The sequence below is a fragment of the Andrographis paniculata genome, unplaced genomic scaffold, assembly GCF_009805555.1.
Source record: "Andrographis paniculata isolate CXL003 unplaced genomic scaffold, ASM980555v1 Contig45END, whole genome shotgun sequence".
Taxonomy (NCBI): domain Eukaryota; kingdom Viridiplantae; phylum Streptophyta; class Magnoliopsida; order Lamiales; family Acanthaceae; genus Andrographis; species Andrographis paniculata.
In genome coordinates this window covers 508,310-533,482 of record NW_026137579.1, presented here as the reverse complement: position 1 = coordinate 533,482, position 25,173 = coordinate 508,310, and the positions used below count along the sequence as shown (strand labels likewise).

Here is a 25,173-nt window from a genome sequence, read left to right as displayed (position 1 = left end):
GTAGTAATAACAACATCATAATAAAACACTAGAGATAAAGTTGGACGAGTGAATAAGAAAAATAATTACAAATTTACAGTTTAATATATAATAATGAAATGAACATGCAAGTGATAAAATGATTTTTTCATTTTATTGAATTTAAAAATTGGAGCTGGTGATTATTTTTATTTTGACACAGTTGAAAGGTCTGAATGTGAATTATGCTGGTATAAATTTATTTCAAAATTATGTGGGAAGCATTTTTATTTCATATTATTTTATTTTTTGTCTTAAAAAAAATAAAAAATACTCAAATGATAGATTAATTTAAAGATACATTTTTTATTTAATAAATTTTTTGTATGTAAAACTACATATTTTATGTATTATGCAAGATTCATCTGTATAATAGTTTTATGGATTCAATACTTTCTACTCTATAACTCACACTGTTACTAATAATTGTTTACAAATGTACATTCGAAGGGCAGCTATTGCATAAATTTTTTTTTTTTTATTATTATTATTAGTTATAAAACACGAATCATTAATCATAGAGGTTTGTAGATTTGTCCTTTCAATTAATAATAATAATAAATAAATAAATAAATAAATCCACAAAAGAATTGGTATATGAGCATTAATATATATCTTTTGCATAATCAAAGATTTATTTAATTTAATAACGTAATTAATAATTTTTTTAAAGGAAAGCAACTTTTAGGTGGTAATAATGGCACAATTATTGCAACTTTTTTCCTCAAGGTGACATTCCCACTTCATTTATTTTATATTTTCTAATCCAATCCAATCTGGTTCATTTTGTCTCATATACATGCACGATATTAATTAATATACATATATATCATTCATATATGTACTTATTTTATTAAAAAAATTGCACACTGTTTTGCCACCTTTACATTACGACGTGTGTTATACAAATCATAATATATATATATATATATATATATACACACACATATATGTAACACGTACAAACATGTTTGGGAAGATTGGCTATTTGATTAACACAAAAACACACACTTTATGAATTTTAAAATATTATTAGCCCACCAAATTATTATTTTTATCTTGAAAACTTTTTTGAAAAACTTTTCCCAATCTTTTAGCAACACTTGTGCTTCAAAGATTAAAATTGCAATTTTGATAATATTTGCAATTCAATTTTATAGTTTTACATTAGTATTTTAGTAAATATTGAGTTATTGTATGTTATACTTTCACTTTATGCTGAGTCATTACTTTTGTTAAATAAATATGAAGTTAATATTGAATTGATATGTTTGTCATAGATTAATTTAACTCCCATTGGTAATTTTTTTTATTAAAAAAAATTAATTAAGATATTATAGAATCAAGAAAATTGAACTTTGTAGTCGAATTTTAGTTGGGGTTAATTTAATTATATTTTTGTAGTGTAATTAGCCTACCCTAACCCTAACCTAACCTATAACCCTAAAAGAATTTATTTAATTAATAACACCAAAAATAGTGAGGTAAGGCTTCCATTATAGTGTGACTAAAGAAGATTTTGTGAGATCCTTATGCTTAAAATGAAGTTTAATCTTACACTCTACTGATTCATTAACAGATGCCAAACCGGATTTTTTTTTTTTTGTTTAATTTTTTATAAAGTGTTTGTATATTTATATTTAAAATAACTAGTGCATATTTTATTTATTTATTTATTTTTGAACCTTTAAATTAGGACTCCCTTCGTCTCATAAAATTTGTGATGTTTAATTTTGTTATTAATTTTGGTAAATTTTTTTACAGTTGTTCTTATATTTTATTTAGAATAATTTTAGAAATTATATTTAAAAGTATAAAGTATGAAGGTTGTAATAATTTTGGTAATGCCATTAGAGCTGTTAACGATCCGAGCCGAGCCAAATTTTAAGTGTTCGTTAACATTCGCGAACAAGGCTCGTGTTCGTTCGTTAAGTTTTCGAGCTCGTTCGTAGTGTTCGAGCTCGGCTCGTTAAGAATTTTTGTTGTTTGAGCTCGTGTTCGTGTTCGGCTCATTTAGGCTCGATTAAGCTCGTTCGAGTTTGTTCGAGCTCGTTTGTCTTATTTTTTTTTTTAAATTTATATATAAATTATAAAGAAATTTTAAAATTATTTTATTTATATATTTTAAATTAATATTTTGTTTATTTATTTATAAATTATAATTATATATATAATATTTATAATAAATATATTATTTAAACAAACGTTTGCGAACAAAGCTCGGACTCTTTCATTAACCAAACGAACCTGTTTATATTGTTCGACTTGGCTCGTTAATGTTCGCAAATAAGTACCGAACCGAGTTCAACGAACGGGTCGGTTTAACCGCTCTAAATGCCATATATACATAATGGACAACGTCGTGACAAAGTCGTGCATGCGTCTATATGTTATCATTGCATATTAGTTATTAGCATTGTATTGTACTATTGTAGTGTAGTGTATCATTGTAGGTGTGGTGCTGTACCAAAACACGCTTTTTATTACAATCATTATAAAATATAAATGGTCCCACCTTTCATACACTAAAATCGCATTTCTCATTCTCTTTTTTTTTTTTCAAATAAATTCCTTCCAGCCCAACAAGCACCAAAAGCCACCTACAAAGAGGCGGTTAAAGTGTTCAATAAAATTATTCAACAGCGTGACGACAGGACAAGAATTATTCACAAACAACATATAAATTATAAATCAATAGTATAAAATATATATTAATATAATACAGATAACATTACAGTACAATAGTTGACACAATAATATTAATTCATAAAGCATATAAAGCATACCGTAATATATATATGCAATAATTCTCGTAAAAATCATTCTAAAATTTAAGGGATTGTTTCTTTATTTATTTGAATTCTATATTTTTAAAAAAAATATATTTTTTTTTAACAAAAATATCCTATCATACATTATTTTAATATAAACTCAAATTAAAATTTTTTCAAAAAAAATATATATTTTTTTTAACAAAAATATCCTATCATACATTATTTTAATATAAATTCAAATTAAATTTTTTTCAAACTCATAAAAGGAAACATACAATAGTAATCTCTCTCTGTATATTGTATATATCTGTGTGTGTGTATATATAGTGGGGTGGATGAGCAGTTTGATGTAATAATACAATAAGACAAGGAATTGAATTGAGTATATATATGTGACCACATCATTCTATATATGCATGCATGACCATGACTGCCAATAAGGCAATTAGTTAATATGCTTTCAAAGCTATTTATACCTATTATAATACTCCATTTTCTATAGCTGTATTTATTCGTATTATATAATAAAATATTTGTTCTTAGAGTATCATATTTAAAATTTTGTTTATTTATTTATTTATTATTAATTATTCATAAAATAAAAAACTCCCCAAAACATTTATGGCACGCCTAAACATAAACAAACGTTTCCCTTTGAATTTCTTTTGGTTTTTTATTATTTAGGCTCCATAATAGAAATTTTGGAATTTAAAAAAATGTTAATAATAAAAAATTGAATATTTAATTTGATATTTTGTGAGATAAAATAATATTTGATGTGATAAAAAATTATTATTGATGAATGTAATGAATAGTATCAAAATTTTTACAAAAAAATTAAATAAAACCCTAATGTTCCCTAATATATAAATATACGAGGGATGGGAGTCACAACAATAACATTCTTTTGTTACTTTTACATATGAATATTGATGATAGCTGAACAAGTAAATAAATGTGATTCGTAATCTAAAGAAAGGAACTTGTAAACAAGAAAAGTATCATTCATTTTTTGATACATATGGTGTGAACCAATTCTTTGAGAAATGTGAATATTCATGCTTACACAACATAAAGCCCACAAACATCACACACATAAAAGGCAGCCTACAATTCTCTTACAAAATCTTGGAAGGTCCAAGGACCACAGCACCCAACTCCATCTCCACCGTCGATCGTTCCCACCCCCTCTCATCAACGGTGTAGATTCATAATTTCCCTCAATTATCCCACCCCCCTTACCCCACCCCCACAAACCAATGCACATAAATAAATCTCCCCACAATTCACAGCCTTTGCCCCTCAAAACCCCTTTCCATACCGCCATTAATAATAATGTTTCTTCTTCTTTTTCTTTCCTTCCTCTCTCTTCTTTCACTCCTCCCCCCGCCTCCACTCGCCGCCGCCTCCGCCGTCATCACCACCGGCGCCGGCCACGCAATTGCATACCCCTCCTTCGAACACCTCAACGTCAAAGACTCCATCGCCACCGCCACTCAGCTCCTCCGCCCCGCCGCCACCACCACCACCACCAACCAATACACCGACAGCGGCGACAATGCCTCCCCCCAAAACACCACCGCCAAGCTCCACCTCTTCCACCGCGACAAACTCCCATCCTCCTGGCACAACGACCACCGCCGCCGCTTCGACGCCCGCCTGAAAAGAGACGCCCGCCGCGTCGCCGCCTTGATCCGCCGCAGCCATCGACCCTCCGACGTCTACCAGGCCGCCGACTTCGGCTCCGACGTCGTCTCCGGCATGGACCAGGGCAGCGGCGAGTACTTCGTCCGGATCGGCGTCGGCAGTCCCGCCCGGAGCCAATACATGGTCATCGACTCCGGCAGCGACATCGTGTGGGTCCAATGCCAGCCCTGCCGCCAATGCTACCACCAGTCCGACCCGGTTTTCGACCCGGCCGCCTCCGCCTCCTTCTCCGGCGTCTCCTGCTCCTCCACCGTCTGCGACCAAGTCGAGAATTCCGGCTGCCACGCCGGCCGGTGCAAGTACGAAGTCTCCTACGGCGACGGATCGTACACCAAAGGCACATTGGCTCTAGAAACTCTCACCGTCGGCCACATGACCATCCAAAACGTCGCAATCGGGTGCGGCCACATGAACCGGGGGATGTTCGTAGGCGCCGCCGGTTTATTAGGCCTCGGCGGCGGCTCGATGTCGCTCGTCGGCCAATTGGGCGGCCAGACCGGCGGCGTGTTCAGCTACTGTTTGGTGAGTCGGGGCACCGAATCATCCGGGTCGTTGGAATTCGGGCGATCCACTTTGCCCGTCGGGGCTGCATGGGTCCCGTTGCTCCGGAATCCACGGGCTCCGAGTTTTTACTACATCGGGTTATCGGGTCTGGGTGTGGGCGGTACCCGGGTACCCATATCCGAGGACATTTTCCGTCTGGACGAGCTAGGCAACGGCGGGGTGGTGATGGACACCGGCACGGCGGTGACGCGGCTGCCGGCGGCCGCATACGCGGCGTTCCGCGACACATTTATGGCACAGACCGCCAACTTGCCACGTGCTCCGGAGGTTTCGATATTCGACACGTGCTATGATCTAAACGGGTTTGTGACAGTCCGGGTTCCGACCGTATCGTTTTTTTTGTCGGGCGGGCCGATCCTGACCCTACCCGCCCGGAACTTCATTATTCCGGTGGACGAGAAGGGCACATTTTGCTTTGCATTTGCACCATCGCCATCAAGTTTGTCGATAATAGGAAACATTCAACAAGAAGGCATCCAAATCACATTTGATGGGGCTAATGGCTACGTGGGATTTGGACCTAATGTTTGCTAGTGAAAAATTTTGAAGTGTCTAAATTGTAGAGTAGTATTTGCTTTGCCCATTGAAGGGAAGTGTTTGTTACATATATATATATATATAGCATATAGTGATATATAAGTTACACATAGATATATATGTGTGTATAAAAAGTGTCATGTGGGCTATTGTCTTAGGAATGAATATTGGTGATATATCCAAGAAAATGGAGATGTCCTCGTGCAAGAGCAATAAATGTAATGAAAAAAATATGTGTATATTTATGTTTGTGAAGCCATCCAACTTTTGCAAAGACTTTTCCAGCTATAAAATAAGTGTAAGAAAAGAATGGGCGATGTGAAAATGAAGAATTAATTAGAGGTACATTAACAAGAGTCAAAACCCTTTGTGGAATGGGAATAAATGAATTAGGGTCAAAAAGGAGAGGACATGAGGGCGAGCACTTGGGAATGAGAGCCATTTTGGCCCCAAAAGTGGATCCCAAGGGGTCCCTTTTGAACATTCCCTTGTACCCCAACCCCATCCCATCAACACACATGTTTTTATCTATATAATATATATACATACACACCAAGAACGAATGAAGGTTTTCCCTTTTCCTTGCATTTTCCATAATGCAAGATTCTTCTCACTCAAAAGAGCAAAGAGAGAGAGAGGGGGGGTTACCATTCAAATCATGAGAGAGAGAGAGAGAGAAGGAGGGAAAGGGAACCACCACCATGTGAAGCCATCAATCACAAGGAAGTTGATTGTGTTTCTGAGTCCAACAAGAAAAATTTCAAGACATGGATCACTTTTTGATGAGGTTCCATCATCATCTTTTTGCATACCACCCCACCCCTCCTTTATCCTTTCCTTTCCCATCAATCATCTTTCCCTATTCATAGAATCAATCCTCACTCTCTCATTGCTACAAAATATTAAGAAACTAGGCAGGCATGTCATTTGTAGTCAAACCCATTCATTAATTAAAGGGTAGAAGAGCTGTGCAACATATAATGAGAATTTTATCACTTGATCCTAATTTTCATCAATGAGTTGGGACCAAAATTGAAGCAGCGAGATAACTAAACAAGAACCAAATTATGAAATCATAACTGACTACCAACAAATTCATCAACAATGGCTGTAAATATTATCTTGTCTCCAAGAAAACGAATTTGAAGAAAGCAGATGGCTAATTTCATAGCTTCAGAAGAAAGCAATTCAATGATTACGAATCTGTAATTTAATGTCAGGAAAGCAAAAGAAACAATCAACTCAAAATGTGCTAAACCATTCTTCCTAAATTGGAAGGGATTCATTGATAATTTAAAATCAAAATGAAGATGTTCACTCATCATCCTCATCATCATCGTCGTCTTCGTCCTCTTCGCCATTTCCAGTAGCTGAGTTCAGAGCATTTAGCCTCTCAATCAATCTAGCCTTCCTCTCCTCATATGTCAGTTTCTTCAGGTTGTATCTGCAAAGCAATTCAAGAAACAAATTTGATTAGACAGACATAAACACTAAACAAGCATCTTTCCTTGTAGTTCACACGAGAAGATCTTAGCTTACCTCTTGTGCTCCTTTGGTTGAGGCTTCTCGGATTTCTTTTGTGAGGGGTCAGCACGAATTGCCGCATGGACCTTCTTGTACACTGCCTCAATGTTATCTGGTTCGATGCCATTCTTTATGTACTCACTGAAGTGAGACTGGTACTTCTCGGGCTCATCTTCCATCAAAGCCTACACAACACAATATACTTTATTTACTTATTTGCAACACACTACGTAGGTATGCTCCTTGCCATTGTTTCAGATCAGACAAACCAAAGCAAAGGAACATTTATTTACAAATAAAACAAAAAAATTACAGCCAGCTAATACTTACATTCATGTACGATGCAACATGGCCACCATAAATATACTTACGATGCACTTCAGCATCAAGTTGCTTGTTATCCTTGTTAAACCCTGCAAACCTCTTCTCACTGTGGGGAATATCAAGTCCTCCATCCAGAGCGCCCTGCATGTAATCCCCCAAACTAAATCATTCACATCAAACTAATTTTTCCATCTTATGTTGAATATTTTGCTTAAAAACATATATCCATAGCCAATCCTGTTCACAACTACAACAGCAACACGGAAGTTTGGATAATCACGCTCAAGTAAATAGAATGAATAATTGTTCAAATATAAATCTAGTGGAAACAGCATCTTTCACAATAACAAGCTAACAGGACATCAGTTCAAGTTCTTATACAGCCAAACAGTACCTTGAGAGCACCAAAAACTCGGTTTCCAGTTGTAGTTTTCACAAGGCCAACATCCAGAAGTGCACGGAATGGCCTCCTGGTTTCAGCAGGTTCAATGGAGAAATCCTCACCAGTGGCCTGAAACAGTTCAACATACACTTTAAGTTGACCCAAGACAACAAAACAACAAATATGCACACAAATACACTCACATAGGCACAATCCAGTAGGCAGAAAACTATTAGTATGTGGAACTGTGGCAAACCAAGTTACCTCAACATTTCCCTCATATTCAGCATCCATTTCAAGCTTCTGAAGAACTCGGCGAGCCAAAAGCAGTCCAGTGCAGTATGCTAAAAGAAGAACCACAAATGAATTTTAATTGTGCCTAGGCATTCTGAAATACACACACACACACACACACACATATAATAGACATATGATATATGTTGGCGGACAATACCAGCAGCATAATTGGTCAGGCCAACTTTAAGACCATAGTGTGGCAGCTCATGAGCATATGCAGCAGCAAGAACATGGTCACCAGCGATGCTAGCAGATAGAATTTGAGCAATTATATCCCTGTTGGTAAACCTCACAACAAACCGATATTTTGGAGTGTTGTACTTGTTCTTGTCCTGATTGATCAGGCGAATTCGTGCCCGATAATCAGTCTTTCCCTCTACAGAGGAAACCCAGGATGTTAGAATGACAAAAAGTGTAGTCACAAATAAATAAATAGATATATAAAAGTTATCAGTAACTTACGTCTCCTTCTCTTGAATTTAACTTGGAATCGCTTGAAGTAAGCCCTTGTCTTTTGAGTTTTGAAAAATGCCTGTAAATACCATTTTTTTCTTGCTTTTAGCAAATATACAAGAAATATATATATGTGGAAGATGAAGGACAATCATTTGTTGCACCTGCAAGTCTTATTCGTGCCTATCTAAATTATTTGAATAGCAAGAAATTAAGACACGACACAGAATCAGACTATTCAGCTAAAAGTTTTCTAAAACACTGATGATAAACCATAAATAGTCATAAACAACCTGCTAAACTGGGAAACTACAAATGTAAACTAGGATTCATATAATCAAATATTCAACAAATAAGATAAAATATATACATCAACCAAAACAGATCCAAAGATGTTTCAACAGCGAAGTACAAATTTCACCAGGATAAGCATTCTCATTTATGCACAAATTAACAATCAAACAAGCAAAGTACAATAACACTCAGCGTTACAAGAGGAAAAACAGCAGGAATGCAAATATACGTATTCAAAATACCAAACGAATAACCTAACCAAACCAGAATCATGAATATAACGAAACCCCGAAAATACTACACTCTAGGTAAACATTATTCAATTATCACAAATCAACACCTTTTATCAAAATCTAACAGCTTCAACTTAAAATTGCATCTTCCTTCCCCATCCTCTCACCACACACAATACAAATAATCAATTGCAAATACCACGCATATACAGAGACAGAAATAAACTGAAGTGAGTAACAGAGGAAACGGAAAACTCACCATTGCTCTCTGCCGGATACGGCTCCGCTGAAGGAGTCGGGGAAAGGCTCTGCGAGAAGAAGCAAAAATGTGCAGCCAGGAACCCTCAAATACCCCAAAACCCTAGCTCAGAAATGGGCCTCAAATTTTGGGCCCAATCTTATCGGGCCACATTATATAATGGACCTTACGTTATCTATTCTAATTTCTGTTCTCTCACGTCATATACATTGGATAAATAGGGTGCATATGTTACTTTATTATAAAATATTTTATTAAGAGATACATCCCCATATTATTATAATTACTTAAATACTGAATATAATATTTTTTTTTCCCTGTTGATTGCACATTATCAATTTACCATTATAAAAAATAGGGGAGAAAAATGATGTAATAACACATTGTACATAGAAATCGTAACAAATATTATAAATTCCAAATAAATTTATACTTATATAATTCTCCAATCACACTACAATCTTCATAACTACAGAACAAGCCACAAGAAGAATTCAAAGTAAATGCAATAATAGACATATATTAATGTTTTTTTAAAAAAAAAAATAAACTAAAAAGTACAAATATTTTATTTTTTCAAGCACCTCCTCAACTCTAAAATAAGTGAAATAACAAACAATATAACAAGAACAACAGCAAAACCAGTGTTCCAATTCGTCCCTCCGTTTGCCAAATGTATTCCATAGAACACATTTACAGCAGCAAGAACAATAACCACTCTTCCAGCATTGTGATGATACCAATTCCAATACTTTCGAATTTTCGATGCCTTGTCGGGTCGAAGTAAAACTGCCATAACCTATTTGAGAGTAACGCAGACCAAAAATTAAAATGTGTACATAGCTATTCGGACAATGCATAACAAATAGACATATTAACATTCGGTTTAATTGATAGTATAAATAAAAATACGATATATAAACAAACAACACAGGACAATAGTTCACACAACACATGCTATGATTGATTATATCTCATGTTAGCATAATACAAACAACCCATAATTTATGTTAAATTTCACTATTAATCTCTCTGCACATATCACATATTGACACAACACATATATATATATAATATATATAACTGACAGCGCATGTTAACGATATAAACAACAAAACAATCATGTATTGTGTCTATTGTTACAATATATTGATAAGAGTTAATCCGCTTAGTCAGCATTATAACCAATATGATATATAGAATTTCTTTTTTTACCTGGAGGGTACCGAAAATGAGAATAATGATTCCAAGTGTTTTGTGCTTATTGACAGAAATATCAAGACGATTCTCGAGCACCAAACCACATATAACTCCAATAATTCCGAGAGAAAATGCGATGGATTGTATAATGGCATGAGAATAGAACCAAAGAGGATCCCATCGTCTCATGTACCGAGCAACCATAATTCCTATAGGCATTAGAATTCCCCAACCTAACATATTCAATATTCCATGGCTCCTCTTCAAACTTGCTTGTGGGGAGCTTTGTGTTTGAAATTGACCTATTGATAATTATAAAATTGGTCAAATGAATTTTTCGATTAAATTGGTAACAACTTACTATTTTATTGAAATTTGCATTATAGTTTATGCATATAAATTGCATCATGCGAAGTTGTAATAACAAGGGGTTGATAATTCAATTGAACAACTCATGCATATAGATATGCTCATTTTAGAAAATTAAAGTCAATTCAAATCAATCAATGCAATTTATTCAAATGAATTAATGATAATATATATCACATTGTTAAGTAGTTTGTTTAATTTATTAGGCATGGTTGTATCAAGTTGCCCACACATAATTGAAAATTATGTATAGACTTGGCCCAATTTGGTGATGCAAGGATGATAATATATTTACTTGTGATTTTTTTTAATAATAAAAAAAAAAAAAAAAAAAAGCCCATGTAATAAACACATTCTGAGTCCATGTAATAAACACATTCTGAGTTTGTATCTCTTATTTGAGATTTATTAACCCTTTAATTTTTGTACACTTATACATATATATGAACATGAAGAAGAAAACAAATGAACTCCTATCATCACATCACACAATTTGACAATCACGATAACATTTGTTGTTAACCAACTCATATATAAATAGAAGTGAGTGTTTGTATTATACCTAGGCTTTTCAAATTTATTTTTTTTTAATGAAAATTTTATAGTGTAATTTTATCAAATAAAACATAAGTTCTTAGATGGTGACGTTTGTAATGAAAAGAGGTACTAAATTTGATGTTTTAAATAAAAATAAAAGTATATATATCGTATAATATAAAAAATTTAAAGAAACACACACAAACAATTAAACAAAAACATCCAAAAAAATAAAATAAAAATGATAGCTTTTACCTCCCAACATGATGATCACAATGGTGGTTGAAAGGTTCATTTCATTACTTAGTCAAACCAATGACATCAAACCACACCTAAAACTAATTATTCAACTCCAATAGTTTAAACTAAACATTGCTTTAAAAATTAAACTAACTTTGATCAAGAACACAATTCTTGTGACTTTAATTAATTTTTTAAATAATCGACTTTTCGATTTCTAATTATATTGAGATAGAATTAGTAATTGATTTAACATGAAATACGAAATATAATCAAGTTCATGCAAGAAGAAGAGTTTATGTACAAAACTAACCTGTGGCATAGTTTAGGACAGTACTGATCATAGTCCTATGTTGAGTAAGCCGGTAATCGGGCCCGGTCGGGATTCGTCCGGTTGGCCCGACGGAGTATATCAACCGTGTGCTAGGATTGGTGTCGATCAATTGGAAAGCCAAGTAGAGTTGGTTTGATTCTAAAATTGCCGAAGAATTTCCAATTTTCAATCCTTGGTTGGATGGTTGAAGCTCCACGAGACTCGGCGTTTGCCCCCTTAAAAAGTACTTGTTGATTACGGTAGTTCCATCGGCGTTGGCCCATCCAACGATGGCAGTCGAGCCAATCATGTTTCCATTGGGAGAAAATCCAATCCCGACGAATGCATTGGGGTTAGGCGTAGAGAGTATGAAGTTCCACACATTAGATGATTCTTGGGCATACTGAAAAAAATGCAACAAGGAAAAAAATTAAGATTGGATTATAATTGGTTAGTGAACATGAAGATGTTCGTGTCGTGATTGCTTACTCTGAGGACGTACTTTTCGGATGACCAAACGGAGGCGCAATGGAGCGAGGATGTGGCAAAGGGGAGAGGACTTGTTAGAGTGAGAGGGGAGTTGCATGAATTGGATAAATCTTGTGAATGGACATATACGGAAATGAAGAAGAAGATGAAGATCAAGAAGAAAGTATTGTTGAATTTGATAAAAGATTGCATCTTTGGGTTGTTTCTTTTCTCTCTTTCTTCTTGCTTTGATCTTTTGGTGTAAATAATTGGGAAACAAACATCCTATAGCTTTTTATTGAAGGTATTGTAGTTGACTAAGTGTTGTTCTATTCTCTCTCTCTCTCTCTCAATATATATATATATATATATATATTTGTGTATGGTGAATGTTTTGTTGTGAACTAACATTGGGGTGAGAATAAAGAATTGCGACAAGTTTCAACAAATGTATGATTGCAACCAACTACTGGAATTATGGGAAACAAGATAGCTATAAATATGAATGATTGATTTATAGGTGAAAAGAAGGCATAAAAAAATCATATAAGTTGCACAAAATAACCATAAGTGTGTTTGAAGTAAAATTCTTATAATAGGAAGTGTTTGGAAGGTTGAAAACATCAGTTCTATCAGGTTTGGTGTGATCATTTTTAGTGGGCCAAAATTACTCATTACATGGCTATGACTTTCTTGCATGTGCCTAACTGGACTTTGTATGAATGAAAGATTCTTCTATTTTATATGATCAAGAACCTTCAAGGAGTTGGATATTATAGTACTTCTGTAGGATGAATAACACCCATGGTATATATTTCATGGATACGAACAAATCCTAGCAACAAGACATGACAAAGTGGAGATACACGGTGCAGTGAATCGAACACATTTGTTCTTATGTCAATAACAATACACCTCGAGACATTTAGTCCTGTAAAAGAGAAGAGAAGAGATAATCCATTTGCCGAAGGCTTATCTATAGCTATGTCGAAAAGAAGTTATAGTGACTCTGTTCTTGAAATTAATCCAACATATATATATATATATATATCCACACATACTATACAGTCCAAATGTAAAACTCTTAAGGTATGCCTAAAAGATGAAATGACTATGATTGCAAAAAAGAAAAGAATCCATTTTATTTAAGTAAACCCTATCATGCAAACATGCCATCAGATCCTCACCAAATATGTAATTTAAGTTACCTGGTTCATCCCTCTTTGGAAATCCAATCATCAAACCAGTCTTGATCAAGAATTCCTAATGCAAAACATAGGCACCTTCGAATCGGGTGAAACAATCACAGATTACTCATCCTTTCTCATTTCGACTAACACCACCAAGCACAGACAGATAGGCTATGTAATGAAGCAGCACACTTCATAGCTAAATTAGACAAAACTGTAGAGAATAGCATACAAACAGTAATATAGCTCCTGGTAAAGGCATCGGTAAACACAAGAATAATGCATTAGGCTAGCATATGATAACTTACGATAATCGCTGTGACTACTAGGCATGCAAACTTCATGACAGAATTTAGGCAAATAAAAATGAAAACTATTGCACAAATACCACAAGCACACATAAAACAATACTGCTATGCAAGTTTTTTATTTTTTATTTTTTACTGTTTTTTTTTTTTGTCAGTTCAAAGGTTTATCACCACTGCAGCTGGTTTGGTTGTATCATGTATCTACAACAGTGCTTCATTTTCAGCTCTTCCATTGCCTTTGCTAACTTACTATGAGTCCGACATCATGGTTTCCTATGGACTGTATAATTTACCTAAATATTTAGAACAGTAATGGTACAGACATTGGCATGAATCTATACTTGCTAGGTGTTGGAGGAAAGGTTTTGGCTTCCGATGGCAGAGTAGATTCCATTACTTGCAGAAGATCTGTCGCTATTTATCCTTTTGTAGAATAGCACATATGCAGCAGCCGACTTCACTTCATCTTCATTGATGGGTGATATGTGACTATCATCAAAGTTGTACCATTTGTTTTCATCCAGAAGCTGCATGGAGATATGTTATGTAAGAAAAATGCTTCCCTAAGTTAAACAAGATCAACTTGTAAAACCATTAGAAAAGAATTCAATGGAGGAATTTATGTATGCAATTGTCGATGTGACAAGATATAAGATAGAATTCAAACTTTGATCTGAAATGCCCATAGAGACTTCAAATTCAAAGTATAACCCATCAGCACATAAACAATATGGAAAAAAATTTACATTAAGTACCTTAATATGTGCCGTATAGTGCCCACTTCCCATGCCACCATAATGATTCGTCAAGGCATATAGTTCATAGACCTGACGCCGGCTGTTGTTCTTGTTCGAGACATAATTTGTCAAATCAAAGTCATGAATGGGAAAATTAACAAATGTGTCTAGCTTATGCTTCATTGATCTACTGTAAGAGAATCTTTTTAGATGGATGATGAGAACTTCGGGAAGCCGCCACAGATCCAACTTCTTGCTTGCCTGGCGCTTCTCATTGCATTGAGGACAGTTCCTTTACAGCAACACAGAGACAATGTTATACAAGATGCAGAACAGACAGCCAAAAGGGAGAAGAACAAGATGAATTAGGAAGTATTAATTTATTGAACTATCTCAATCTGAAGTAAAATCTTTTCCATATCTAACATGTGCACTCAAAAAAATTAAATGTATTCGTAAGCATAATTATGGAAACACAATAGATAAAATAAATTAGCATACCACATGTCTTCAGGTACCAATGGTTCCTCACGCAGAAATGATTCCAAGCAAGTATACAATGAGAGAGGTTCGCTGCGAGCTTTCTTGTTTACACGACCATATTTACAAACCTCTGGTAAACTTTCAATATGGCTGGTATCATAACTCCCCAAAAGCTTCTGAGACCAGTCAACAAATACAAGTATAGACATTGAAGATGAGGACAGCTTAACCACCTTATCGTCACCCACCATCAAATCGATGCAAGCATTGTTCTCATCAACTAACTGCAATGGAAGTTTATCCAAGGACAACAGTTTAGAACTGTTGCTGTCTCCTTTGGTTGAATCAGCAGCATTAGAATCTGTATCAGATTGATTTGGGGATGCTGCCATAGATGTATTGCTACTTGCTGCGGCACCTGAAGGTTTAGCTCTTAACAAGGGAGATAACATAGTCCGAACTATCTTCTGAATATCACTTCTAGTAATGGCCTCATCACAGGAGATTGGTGAAACAAGAGGGGTTCCATAAGGCTTCCATCCAAGTGTGCTCTGAGAAGTGCCAGTACTCCTAGAATATTCAAGACAAAGGAGAATGATATATTAATATAGCATAGAAAGCAACACACATTATGCACATGTAATGGTTGGAACAAAGGATTTAGATTTGATAAATGGTACTTGTTCCACTAAAATGACAAAATACACTTTGAAGCAAAAGGTGTATACTTCAAAATATACTATAATACAAAATTTTCTAGCAAGTTTTATGAAATTCTTATTATATCCGAATATGAAGATCCTAAATTCAAATGCAGGTAAGAATAAATTCCTTTGTATGGAACGAGTATACATACGATTCCTCGCGTCGATGTATCAACTGGAGGAACTTTGTGTTTTTCAGCACTTTTGGGATCTTGTAGGCAGCAAGATGATCATCATCTCTTATAGAAGATAATGATATAAATGGATCCTCCAAGAACCGGTAAATCAAGTGGCCTCTTATCTGCAAACAGTGCAAAGATGATATAAATTTACCAATCCATACATCAATTCAATCAGGTAAACAATAGGGAGAAAAAAAATTAAACTGTCAACCTCTGCAAGCAGAAGTTTTTCATTTAGTTGCAGAGAGCAAGCATTACTGAGGGCTTGGATCAAATCCCTGCAATGCCCCTGCTTGGGAACAGCTACTGTGTAAGTTGCCGGTAGGGCACTTCCATCACAGGTAAATACTGTAACACTCATACTCCGAGTGGTAGCAGACTGAAGAGGCAAGGATACTATCATGAAAGGGTCAAATGTAACTGAAACTTTATTGCATACTGGACAGACGAGAGTTGACTTGTATTGACCCTGTGGAACAAAAGAGACCAGACAAATTAAAATCTAGAACATGTTTGGGTGGAGCAACAGAAGAAAATAATGTCAGTTGACATGAGGAGATGCAGAGTGAGGTATTGTTAACTTCACCGTAATATCCATAAAGTAATGAAATATTACAGAATTTACAGGTAGTTAACCTGAAATTTTCAATTAACAAATGCCAAGAACTTAGTAACATCTCTTACTTTAATTAAGATTTTTTTTCCCGCAACTAACATTATATAAAGGTTGTGAACAACCAAAAATGTTTAATACAACGCAAATAAAAAAATAAATATAAAAAAGTTTTTTAGGCACAAAGCTACATTTGCTGTTTAATAAATACATTAAATTGTTTTGCTGATGCAGTTGAGGTCAATGAGCAAGTTTCAAAGCAGATTAAAGGTGTGTTCATTTTTTATTTTAAATAAAAAATTCCACTTTGCACCCGGTTCCCAATAAAAATACAATATTTCTTCTCATAAAAAATCATATCAAAATACTATTTAAACCGTAACTTTAAAAAAAAAATAAAAAATAAAACCAAACAAACCGTAAGTGTTGATGGGCTCTAATAGCATGCATAACTAACCACGGACTGAAGAACTACAACACAGCCTTCAAATAATTTATCTATTTCAAGGGAAAAGGATATTTATAATACAAATCATTAGTACCAGTATAAGAACCCCATCCTAAAATAGTTTCCTAAAACACAGTGATAATGCACGACTAATTGTTTCGCATTTGGGGGCAAGTATTTACAATATTGGTGCAGTAAAAGTGTAACCTATTGTCAAATCTTCCAAGCTGCAAAGCGGAAAAACCATTTCAAATTAAACGCAGAAGAGGGTAAAATTATTTAATTCCACATATGTGAGGAAAGTCATTTTACTGCTTAACAAATCAAAGAATTGTCCTTTTATTATTATCATGTTTTGCCTTTCAATAGAACTACTGGACTAACATGTGCGGAGGTGTAATTACAAAACTGGACCCCTACTTATTAAGAAGTCAATTGGCTATCATTTTTCGAAATATAAACAAGAACATTACAGGCAAACAGCTAAAGATCATACCCTAATCTTCCTTGTTCCAGCCTCAAAGAAATAAATGCCAGTGCATGATGAAATTCATCTACAAGTAAGCAAAGAAAAACTAAAGGAATGATACAAAGTGTCTGCCGTGCTTACTTGGCATACGTCATTGATGATTGAATCATTTCGAGAAATATGATTTGCCCAATACTCATCTGCAACTTCTTCATCAGGTCGACCATCTGCATCCCTACAAACTATTTTAGGCTTTTCTTTGACACGATTCAGATCTTCATGAAGTCCATCTAACAGAAATCCAAGAAGTTCCTATAGCAAAGAAAGGAAAAATTCAATTGTTCATTTAACTTTCTTGAAGTAAATTTAAGAACCAAAATTATCAAAAAAAAAGAACGAAAGCTTTACTTGAGGCATCAAACCTGCGAATCATGTTGACTGCATCCGCTAAACTGTGGCGCAAAGCGAGCAAGTTTTGCCTTGAATGGCCTGGGGGCAATTGCAGCACGTCCTGGGGCCCACAGTTTTCTAAGTAACTCACCAAATGCTACAGCAAGCTCACCCTGCAGATTATATACCAACTTTCAGGAAAGTTATCACTTCCTCACAAATCAATCCTATTCACTGTTGAATATTAGCAGAATAGTCCCCACACGGAGATACTAGCAAGCATCTTTTCTCTTAACCTAGAAGTATTCTTTATACAGGTCCATCTCAATTTCCATGTCTGAAAGAAGAAAGCTAAAATTAAGGCCCCATCAAAAGATCACCCTCCATTAAAGAATAATATTGCAAATTTGATATAAATAATAAGGCCCCATCAAAAGATCACCCTCCATTAAAAAATAATATTGCAAATTTGATATAAGACTCTAACCTAACAATTTTATGCATTAGCTAACTGCAGTTTCATGGCATGTAGTTTCTATACTCTACAAGCCCAAAAATTTTCTTAGCAACTATTTGATGCTGTATAACCAACCATTGAAGTTCAGAAATACAAGCATATGCAGGTCACTGAATAAGGTGGGAAACTTACAACCATGCCGAAGGGATTCTGTAGGTTTATTTCCTGATGGTAATCGTCACGAAAATACCGAGCAAATTGAGGCGTATGAACAAGACACTGTATTGCACTGTTCATAAAACAAGTGTTCCCAAGATTCAACAGTCCAGTGAGACCACTAGAAGACCCCCTGGTGCTGACACCACTTGATCCATATGCCCTTTCTACATTTAGGTTTTTCAATTGGGATTCAGAACTACCATTTCTTGATGAATACTTGCTCACAGTTAGACCTCCAGAAGTTGGGAAACTTGAGTGTACAGGCACTGCAGCTAGGCTTCCATTCTGTAAAGATCCATTCTGCTGGCCGGAACCAAAACCACCTTCAATCTTACCATCAGTAACCTCTACCAATATCTGCTTCAGACATTGTAAAGCATAGAACATCAAAATGTAGCTTTTAATTAAATTAAATTATCATTTCATGCAAAAATTAAAAATAATAATAAGGTTCCAAAGTTCAAATATTTTGTCCTTTTTTTTTTCCAGTCCTCAATATAAAGCATCACTTTCTCTACACAAATCAAAGATGGATGAAACAACATCATTGCCTTAACAATTACATTTTGAAAGCAACGTTAAGCTTAGATGAAACCATTATGTGCTAGGTAAATCCTGAGTCTTCTCTAACTCAGTAACATAAAAAAGAAAAAAACAATAATAATAATAATAATAATAATAATAATAATAATAATACTGATACCTCAGACCAACTGTATGGTTAATAGGAAAGAATATTTTTTATAATAGCAAGAATAAAGTTACCCACATCCTGATCCATTTGAATATTTGCATCATCAAGAGTCTTTTCCATATCATTCATCAATGCATGTTTTTGATGACTGAAGTAATCCCAAACGGACACCTGACACAAAAAGACTCAATTTCATAAATTAGTATGTTTCAACTTATAAACATACATAACAAATTATTAGGGGAGATAAATTTACCTGTTTCGTTGTAAGATCAAAAATTTCACAAACTCTTTGATGAAGTTGACCAATTGTTTCCTGAAAATCACATTGAACTTATTCAATAATCAAAAGTAAGTGCTGATGTGATAAAATGTAAGCCTCATTTTTTTTCCTAGACAGAAGAGATCAGAAAAGATACCTTTTTGCTAATTCTTATGGTAGAATGGTCACCTTTAGGTACCAAATGCAAATGGAGTCGCAGGGGATAAACTTCCACGGACAACTCCGTTTGTGAAAGACCAGTATTTATTACCTTCCGAGCCAGTACAGGACCACCTCCATACCTGAATTGGGCAAGAGAAACTGATTAACTAAAGAATCCAGTTGTCTTCTGGCACAATCTCGAAAGAAATATAGGCTATGCTTGGCATGAGAGAGGAAAAAATTACACCGAAAAATCAAATGATCAATTTTTTTCATCGTTTTACTTCTCCTTATTGGGTTTGCGTTTCTTGGGTAGATTGTAAAAAATATTACAATCAGGATTATGATAACAAATTATTGTCGTAAGAGCATTAAAAAGTCAATTGAAAGATCGTAGAATAGATCCATTAGCATACACGGCTTCTTCAACCCTGCACCCGGGAAATATGTTCCAGGTGCCCAAATTGAGCTACAAGACACAATCTAGAGAAAGTGTGCATCTTATTTTTAAATAAATAAAAGAACACAAAAAACAAAAACATTCTTAATTTACTGCCTCCTCACGATGCCACCCATCCGCGCCTTACCTGCCACTTGTTTTTAAATATTTTTCAAGGACTGAAGTTCTTTTTAACCCCCAGCCTTTTTAGTGTGGCATATCATTGGTCAGAAATTAGCTTTCAAATAACACCAGGTTCTCAGGAAATTTGTTACACCTGCTCACATATGGATACAACCTCATAAAAACTAAAATAATGTGTTAGGATGTTTTTTTCCTAGACCAACCAAAAAAACATACAATAGTGAATAAAAATGTTGCAAATGGCATAAAAATATAGGGAGGAAATGAGGAATTGATGAAATCTAGAAGAGGAGGAATGCTTAAGGAGAAATAAACACGTGTCCGGAGAGAGAGGAAGAAGGTGGGAAGCAGACGGAATGGGCAACAGTGTGGGGGGAGGCAGTAAATGCAGGAGAAAAAAAAACAAAAAACTACAAATAATATTAACAAAAGAACTTACCTTTTCTCGCAATATGGGCCCCAAAATATGTGTTTCGGGTGCAAGGTCGAAGAAGCCCATAAATGAAAACACAATATTCTACCAATCTGATTTACATAGTAAGGTGGGTAATGACAAAAGGGATGGATCTTGGTATATTCTTTAATGAACTTTTGGGAAGTAACAAAGCATTTGAAGACATTACATTATTTCCATTTCAACAAAGGAATATTATTATTCAAATATTATATAGATTTTCACCAATTATAAGTGATTTACTAGAATGAAATCAAGCTGATCTATTAATCTTCCTTTCCCCAGCATTGGTGTGCGTTAAAAAAAGATTAAGAGCTAGACCCCATTCTAGTAATTAGCTGGATATCTTTCAAGAAGAATTTTTCATTTATATTTCATTTTTATGTTTATGGCAGCCTAGGGAGACTATGTCAGGGCTCATAATTCTACACTTTGAGTCTGTTGGTTGCAAGACGGTAGAAATGTATTTCTAAGTAATATGTATTATGTCAAAAATATTACAAGGGAAAAGGGTCATATTATAGTTGTAAATAGAGCAACGTGCAGCTTAGCACAAGGCCATTGCCATTGCATGGTGCACAACATAGCACATGGGGTACTGTAAATACCAATATACAATTACATGCAACCAATATATACTGTATGACTCTGGTGATATCTCCATCTCCTTTAAAAGTCTTCTTAAAAAATTTAATTTATACATCTTATTTTTTATATTAGAATTCGATAGTGAAGTAAATTTTCATGCTGATCTATTTCCAATTAATAGCAAACTCAGTTGAATGCTAAGAAAAAATTAACAATAAACAATTTTAAAAATAACATTTACTATAAAATTAAGGTAACAACAATAACTCACTTGTGCTTCACGCCTCGGAGCCAGGGAAAAGGCACACCTTATCATACAAAATGGCACAAAGGCCTTGCCATGGTGGATCTTTTATAACTATAGAAAAATTATAAAAAGCTAAAATGTCCTGAAGAAGGACCTCCATTCTGAAGCCATAGATTATTTTATTCATAAATGTGGAAATATTCTGAGAGTATTCATTGGGGGTACTATTTAAAAAAATTCTTTTCAAAAAGAGAACAAACAACTTGATGTGTGATAAAGTGAAAGAAAATCAATTATCGCTTACCATGACCACAATTGGTTCCAGACTTCTTGAGGAAGTAAAATATAGTCCGTCCCTTCTACTAAGGTATCATGAATCTCAATACCCATAGCAGGATCCTCAGACACTGATTCATCCATCAAATCAGAGTTGTCAATGGAAGATGGCCTCTTTATTGCACTCGAGTTGACTGAATCATGATGCTCAGAGGAAGACCCATCATTTACATTGCCGCCTTGATTTTGATTGACGTACCCAAGCCATTCTTGCCACCATCTATCATTAGAAATATCAGAAGGAAAATGAATCAATCACAGGTACAAGAAAGGCAAGTCAAAATTATAAGCCTTCAATTTATTAATTTAGGAACTATCTCATGAGTTTAAGTGCTGAAAAGAGCTATAGGGTTTAGGAACAAGGAAAACATCAGAAAAATATGGTAGTGATCCTATGAAATTTGTATCTTCACAAAATGAACAAAACAGAAACATCCACATTCCTAGGAAAATCATAGAGATAGTTCTGGGTTTCTCACTTTAACATTTATGATAAGATGAAGTTAATTGGAAAGGAAGCAAAGTCTCCTTCCCCCTCAACCCTCTCCATCATGTTCACTAAAATGTCAAGCCATAAAGCTCACTTAATTCAAACACTCTGAATCATTTTTTTTTAAAAAAAAAAAGCGAACAAAAACTTAATGCCCTGCAGCAAGATAGGCATTCAATCTCCTGGTCTCTTTTCATACAAATATGCAGTGTTACAGTATTAAGCTCAGTCGTAGCCGGTAGTAAAATGGCAGGTTAAAATAACTGTCCCATATATACAGATATATATATATGTATCATCATCAACATTCAACAGTTCTTTATGAAATGGTTGCATTTCCCCCCCCCCCCCCCCCCCTAACGTAAGCACATCAACGTTTTTCTTTCAAGTTCAGTATTTTGATTAATTAGAAGTGAAAATTTCTCAACCCAGCAATGAAATGAATCAAAGCAAAAACCAACTGCATTCTCGCGAACTTGAACAATCAGAAGTTAAATCTAAAGAACAGAGCATGATTAATCAAGCTGCCCACAACCACAGTACACCCCAAACAACAACCAATTATCATCAACAAACATAGACGAAGAGCAAAACTATCTTTCCCAGCATCCGGATAGTACTCCGCTCTTAAACCCTAACCCTCCCCCAATCATCTCCAATTCACAACCCTACTAATCCCCGACTCTTGTCTGGGCTAAAATCCGCCCAAGAAAAACCCTACAACCCTACCAGTAAAATCCGTCAAACATCTCCAATTCACAACCCTACTAATCCGCCCAAGAAAAACCCAACGAAGGCGCAAGTCGGCTCCCAAAGCAGATCTACTGAAAAACACATACCCATGAAAATTTTACCCAAAAAACAAATAGTATAATACCTCTGGGTGATTAAATAGAAAATATCCCCGACTCCTGTCTGGGCTTCGGCGGCCACAGCAATGTCCCTGATTGCCTGCTTCTCCTCCTCCGGTGCCAGCTGCCGCGCCGCCTCCACCATTTCTTCGATGTTTCCTCTCCCGCCTAGTAACTGAAAAATTAAAAACAATAATAATTCAACAAGGGGAAAAGAGGGAGTTTATTTGGCGCGGTGAAAGGGGATTCTTACAGAGAAATTGGCGAGAAGAAAAGGGACTTCTGGGAGTGAAAATTACAGGTGGGGTTGGGGTGGGGAAGGAAGGAAGGGTTTCTTTCTTCAAAAGCAATTCTGCTGCTGCTGCGCCTGTTCTGTGTTGTGCTGTGCTGACTCTACGCTGGACTGACTCACTGGTCTCATTCATCCCTCATTATTTATTTATTTATTTATTGATATTGCCGCTAAAACGTGAAAGGAAAATAAATAAATAAATAATTTGTAATACAGAGTATAACACAAAAAATTACAGGCATGACCTTTATTTTGCCAAAAAAGAAATCGTAACTTTATTACCTAATTTATTAGCAACTATACTATGGGCCCTGTATGGGGCCGGCAAGGTCATACTTATACAGATTTTAATTTTAGGAAATACTGCTCCCTCCATCGTCCAATTGTGTACTCATTTGATAGGACACTGATCTTAAGAAAAATAGATAATAATAAAAAAATTTATTTTTTTTGATAAAGAAAAATAGTAAAAAGAAAAATGAGAATAGATTTGAACGACGGAGCGACTAAAAGAAATACTTCAATATCTAAGTAATTATTAGGGAAAAAATAATTTTTAGTCTCAATATAATCAAAAATTTATCAATTTTGGTGTCAATATAAAAATTTTATTAATTTTGGTCTTAATATAACCAAAACTCATCATTTTTTGCCACAATATAACCAAAACTCATCATTTTTTGTTTTAATATAATTTTTTTTATCAATTTTAGTCCCAATATAACTAAAATTCATTATTTTTTGTCTCAATATAATTAAACCTTATCTTTTTTTGTCCCACCGTCGACAAACCGACGAAAAATGGTTGACGTGAAAAGAAATCAAACCTTATATTTATATTCGAAGAAATTACAAAAATCTTGCAAGTCCACGTCAGCATTTTTTGTCGGTTTATTTACGGTATAACAAAAAAAAAATATAAGGTTTGATTATATTGGGACAAAAAATGATGAGTTTGGGTTATATTGATACTAAATTTGATAAAAAATTTATATTAGAACCAAGAATGATGAATTTTTGTTATATTGAGACAAAAAATGATAGTTTTGGTTATATTATGACCAAAATTGATAAAGATTTTTATATTTGAATCAAAATTGATGAATTTTAATTATACTAACACAAAAAATATTTTTTTCCCTAATTATTAATATTAAAACATATATATCGATAAATTATATCAAAATTTTAAAAAATATACATATAAATAAAAGTCTTCAAAATGGATTTGTTTTTATTGAATATATGTATGAATATCATATGAGTTTTTTTTATATATATAAATATCATGAGTTTGCACTAGACGAGCCAAAACATAAGCTAGCACTTCGGCCAACACCAAACAAATTATGGGGGCTTGGGGCTCATACCCATTTTCAATATTAGGCAAATTTTACAATAGACTAGTAATCAGCTTCAACTTTTCCCTATTTATCAACTCAAATAGTATTTATTTTCTCTATTTCTATAAACATTTCATCCAAACAAGCCTTCTAACTTTTAAAAACTCAAACCCCACCA

The 25,173-nt window shown here is 34.6% G+C and overlaps 4 protein-coding genes across 4 annotated transcripts; 1 reads left to right on the top strand and 3 right to left on the bottom strand.

Moving 5' to 3' along the window:
• The first annotated feature begins 4,095 nt into the window (after positions 1-4,095).
• LOC127251452 (protein ASPARTIC PROTEASE IN GUARD CELL 2) lies at positions 4,096-5,880 on the top strand. The gene has a single exon (XM_051275146.1). It carries the CDS (start codon positions 4,128-4,130, stop codon positions 5,595-5,597), a length of 1,470 nt encoding a protein of 489 aa, XP_051131103.1. The 5' UTR covers positions 4,096-4,127; the 3' UTR covers positions 5,598-5,880.
• An 861-nt stretch (positions 5,881-6,741) lies between these two features.
• On the bottom strand, positions 6,742-9,491 carry LOC127251447 (60S ribosomal protein L5). Its single transcript, XM_051275141.1, has 8 exons — positions 9,367-9,491; positions 8,590-8,659; positions 8,285-8,503; positions 8,095-8,174; positions 7,843-7,959; positions 7,455-7,589; positions 7,140-7,309; positions 6,742-7,044 (listed from the first exon to the last, which is right to left on the bottom strand). The coding sequence occupies exons 1-8, from the start codon at positions 9,367-9,369 to the stop codon at positions 6,915-6,917; spliced, it is 924 nt and encodes a 307-aa protein (XP_051131098.1). The 5' UTR covers positions 9,370-9,491; the 3' UTR covers positions 6,742-6,914.
• Positions 9,492-9,777: 286 nt separating this feature from the next.
• On the bottom strand, positions 9,778-14,069 carry LOC127251446 (cytochrome b561 and DOMON domain-containing protein At3g07570). Its single transcript, XM_051275140.1, has 4 exons — positions 12,515-14,069; positions 12,026-12,428; positions 10,582-10,868; positions 9,778-10,165 (listed from the first exon to the last, which is right to left on the bottom strand). The coding sequence occupies exons 1-4, from the start codon at positions 12,704-12,706 to the stop codon at positions 9,935-9,937; spliced, it is 1,113 nt and encodes a 370-aa protein (XP_051131097.1). The 5' UTR covers positions 12,707-14,069; the 3' UTR covers positions 9,778-9,934.
• A 135-nt stretch (positions 14,070-14,204) lies between these two features.
• Positions 14,205-23,779, bottom strand: LOC127251445 (ubiquitin carboxyl-terminal hydrolase 5). The gene is made up of 14 exons (XM_051275139.1): positions 23,614-23,779; positions 23,387-23,535; positions 21,988-22,239; positions 19,807-19,951; positions 19,644-19,703; positions 19,463-19,558; positions 18,667-19,050; positions 18,050-18,190; positions 17,769-17,939; positions 16,309-16,566; positions 16,068-16,216; positions 15,230-15,781; positions 14,747-15,020; positions 14,205-14,518 (listed from the first exon to the last, which is right to left on the bottom strand). Exons 2-14 carry the CDS (start codon positions 23,503-23,505, stop codon positions 14,336-14,338), a joined length of 2,784 nt encoding a protein of 927 aa, XP_051131096.1. The 5' UTR covers positions 23,506-23,535; positions 23,614-23,779; the 3' UTR covers positions 14,205-14,335.
• Positions 23,780-25,173: the final 1,394 nt, after the last annotated feature.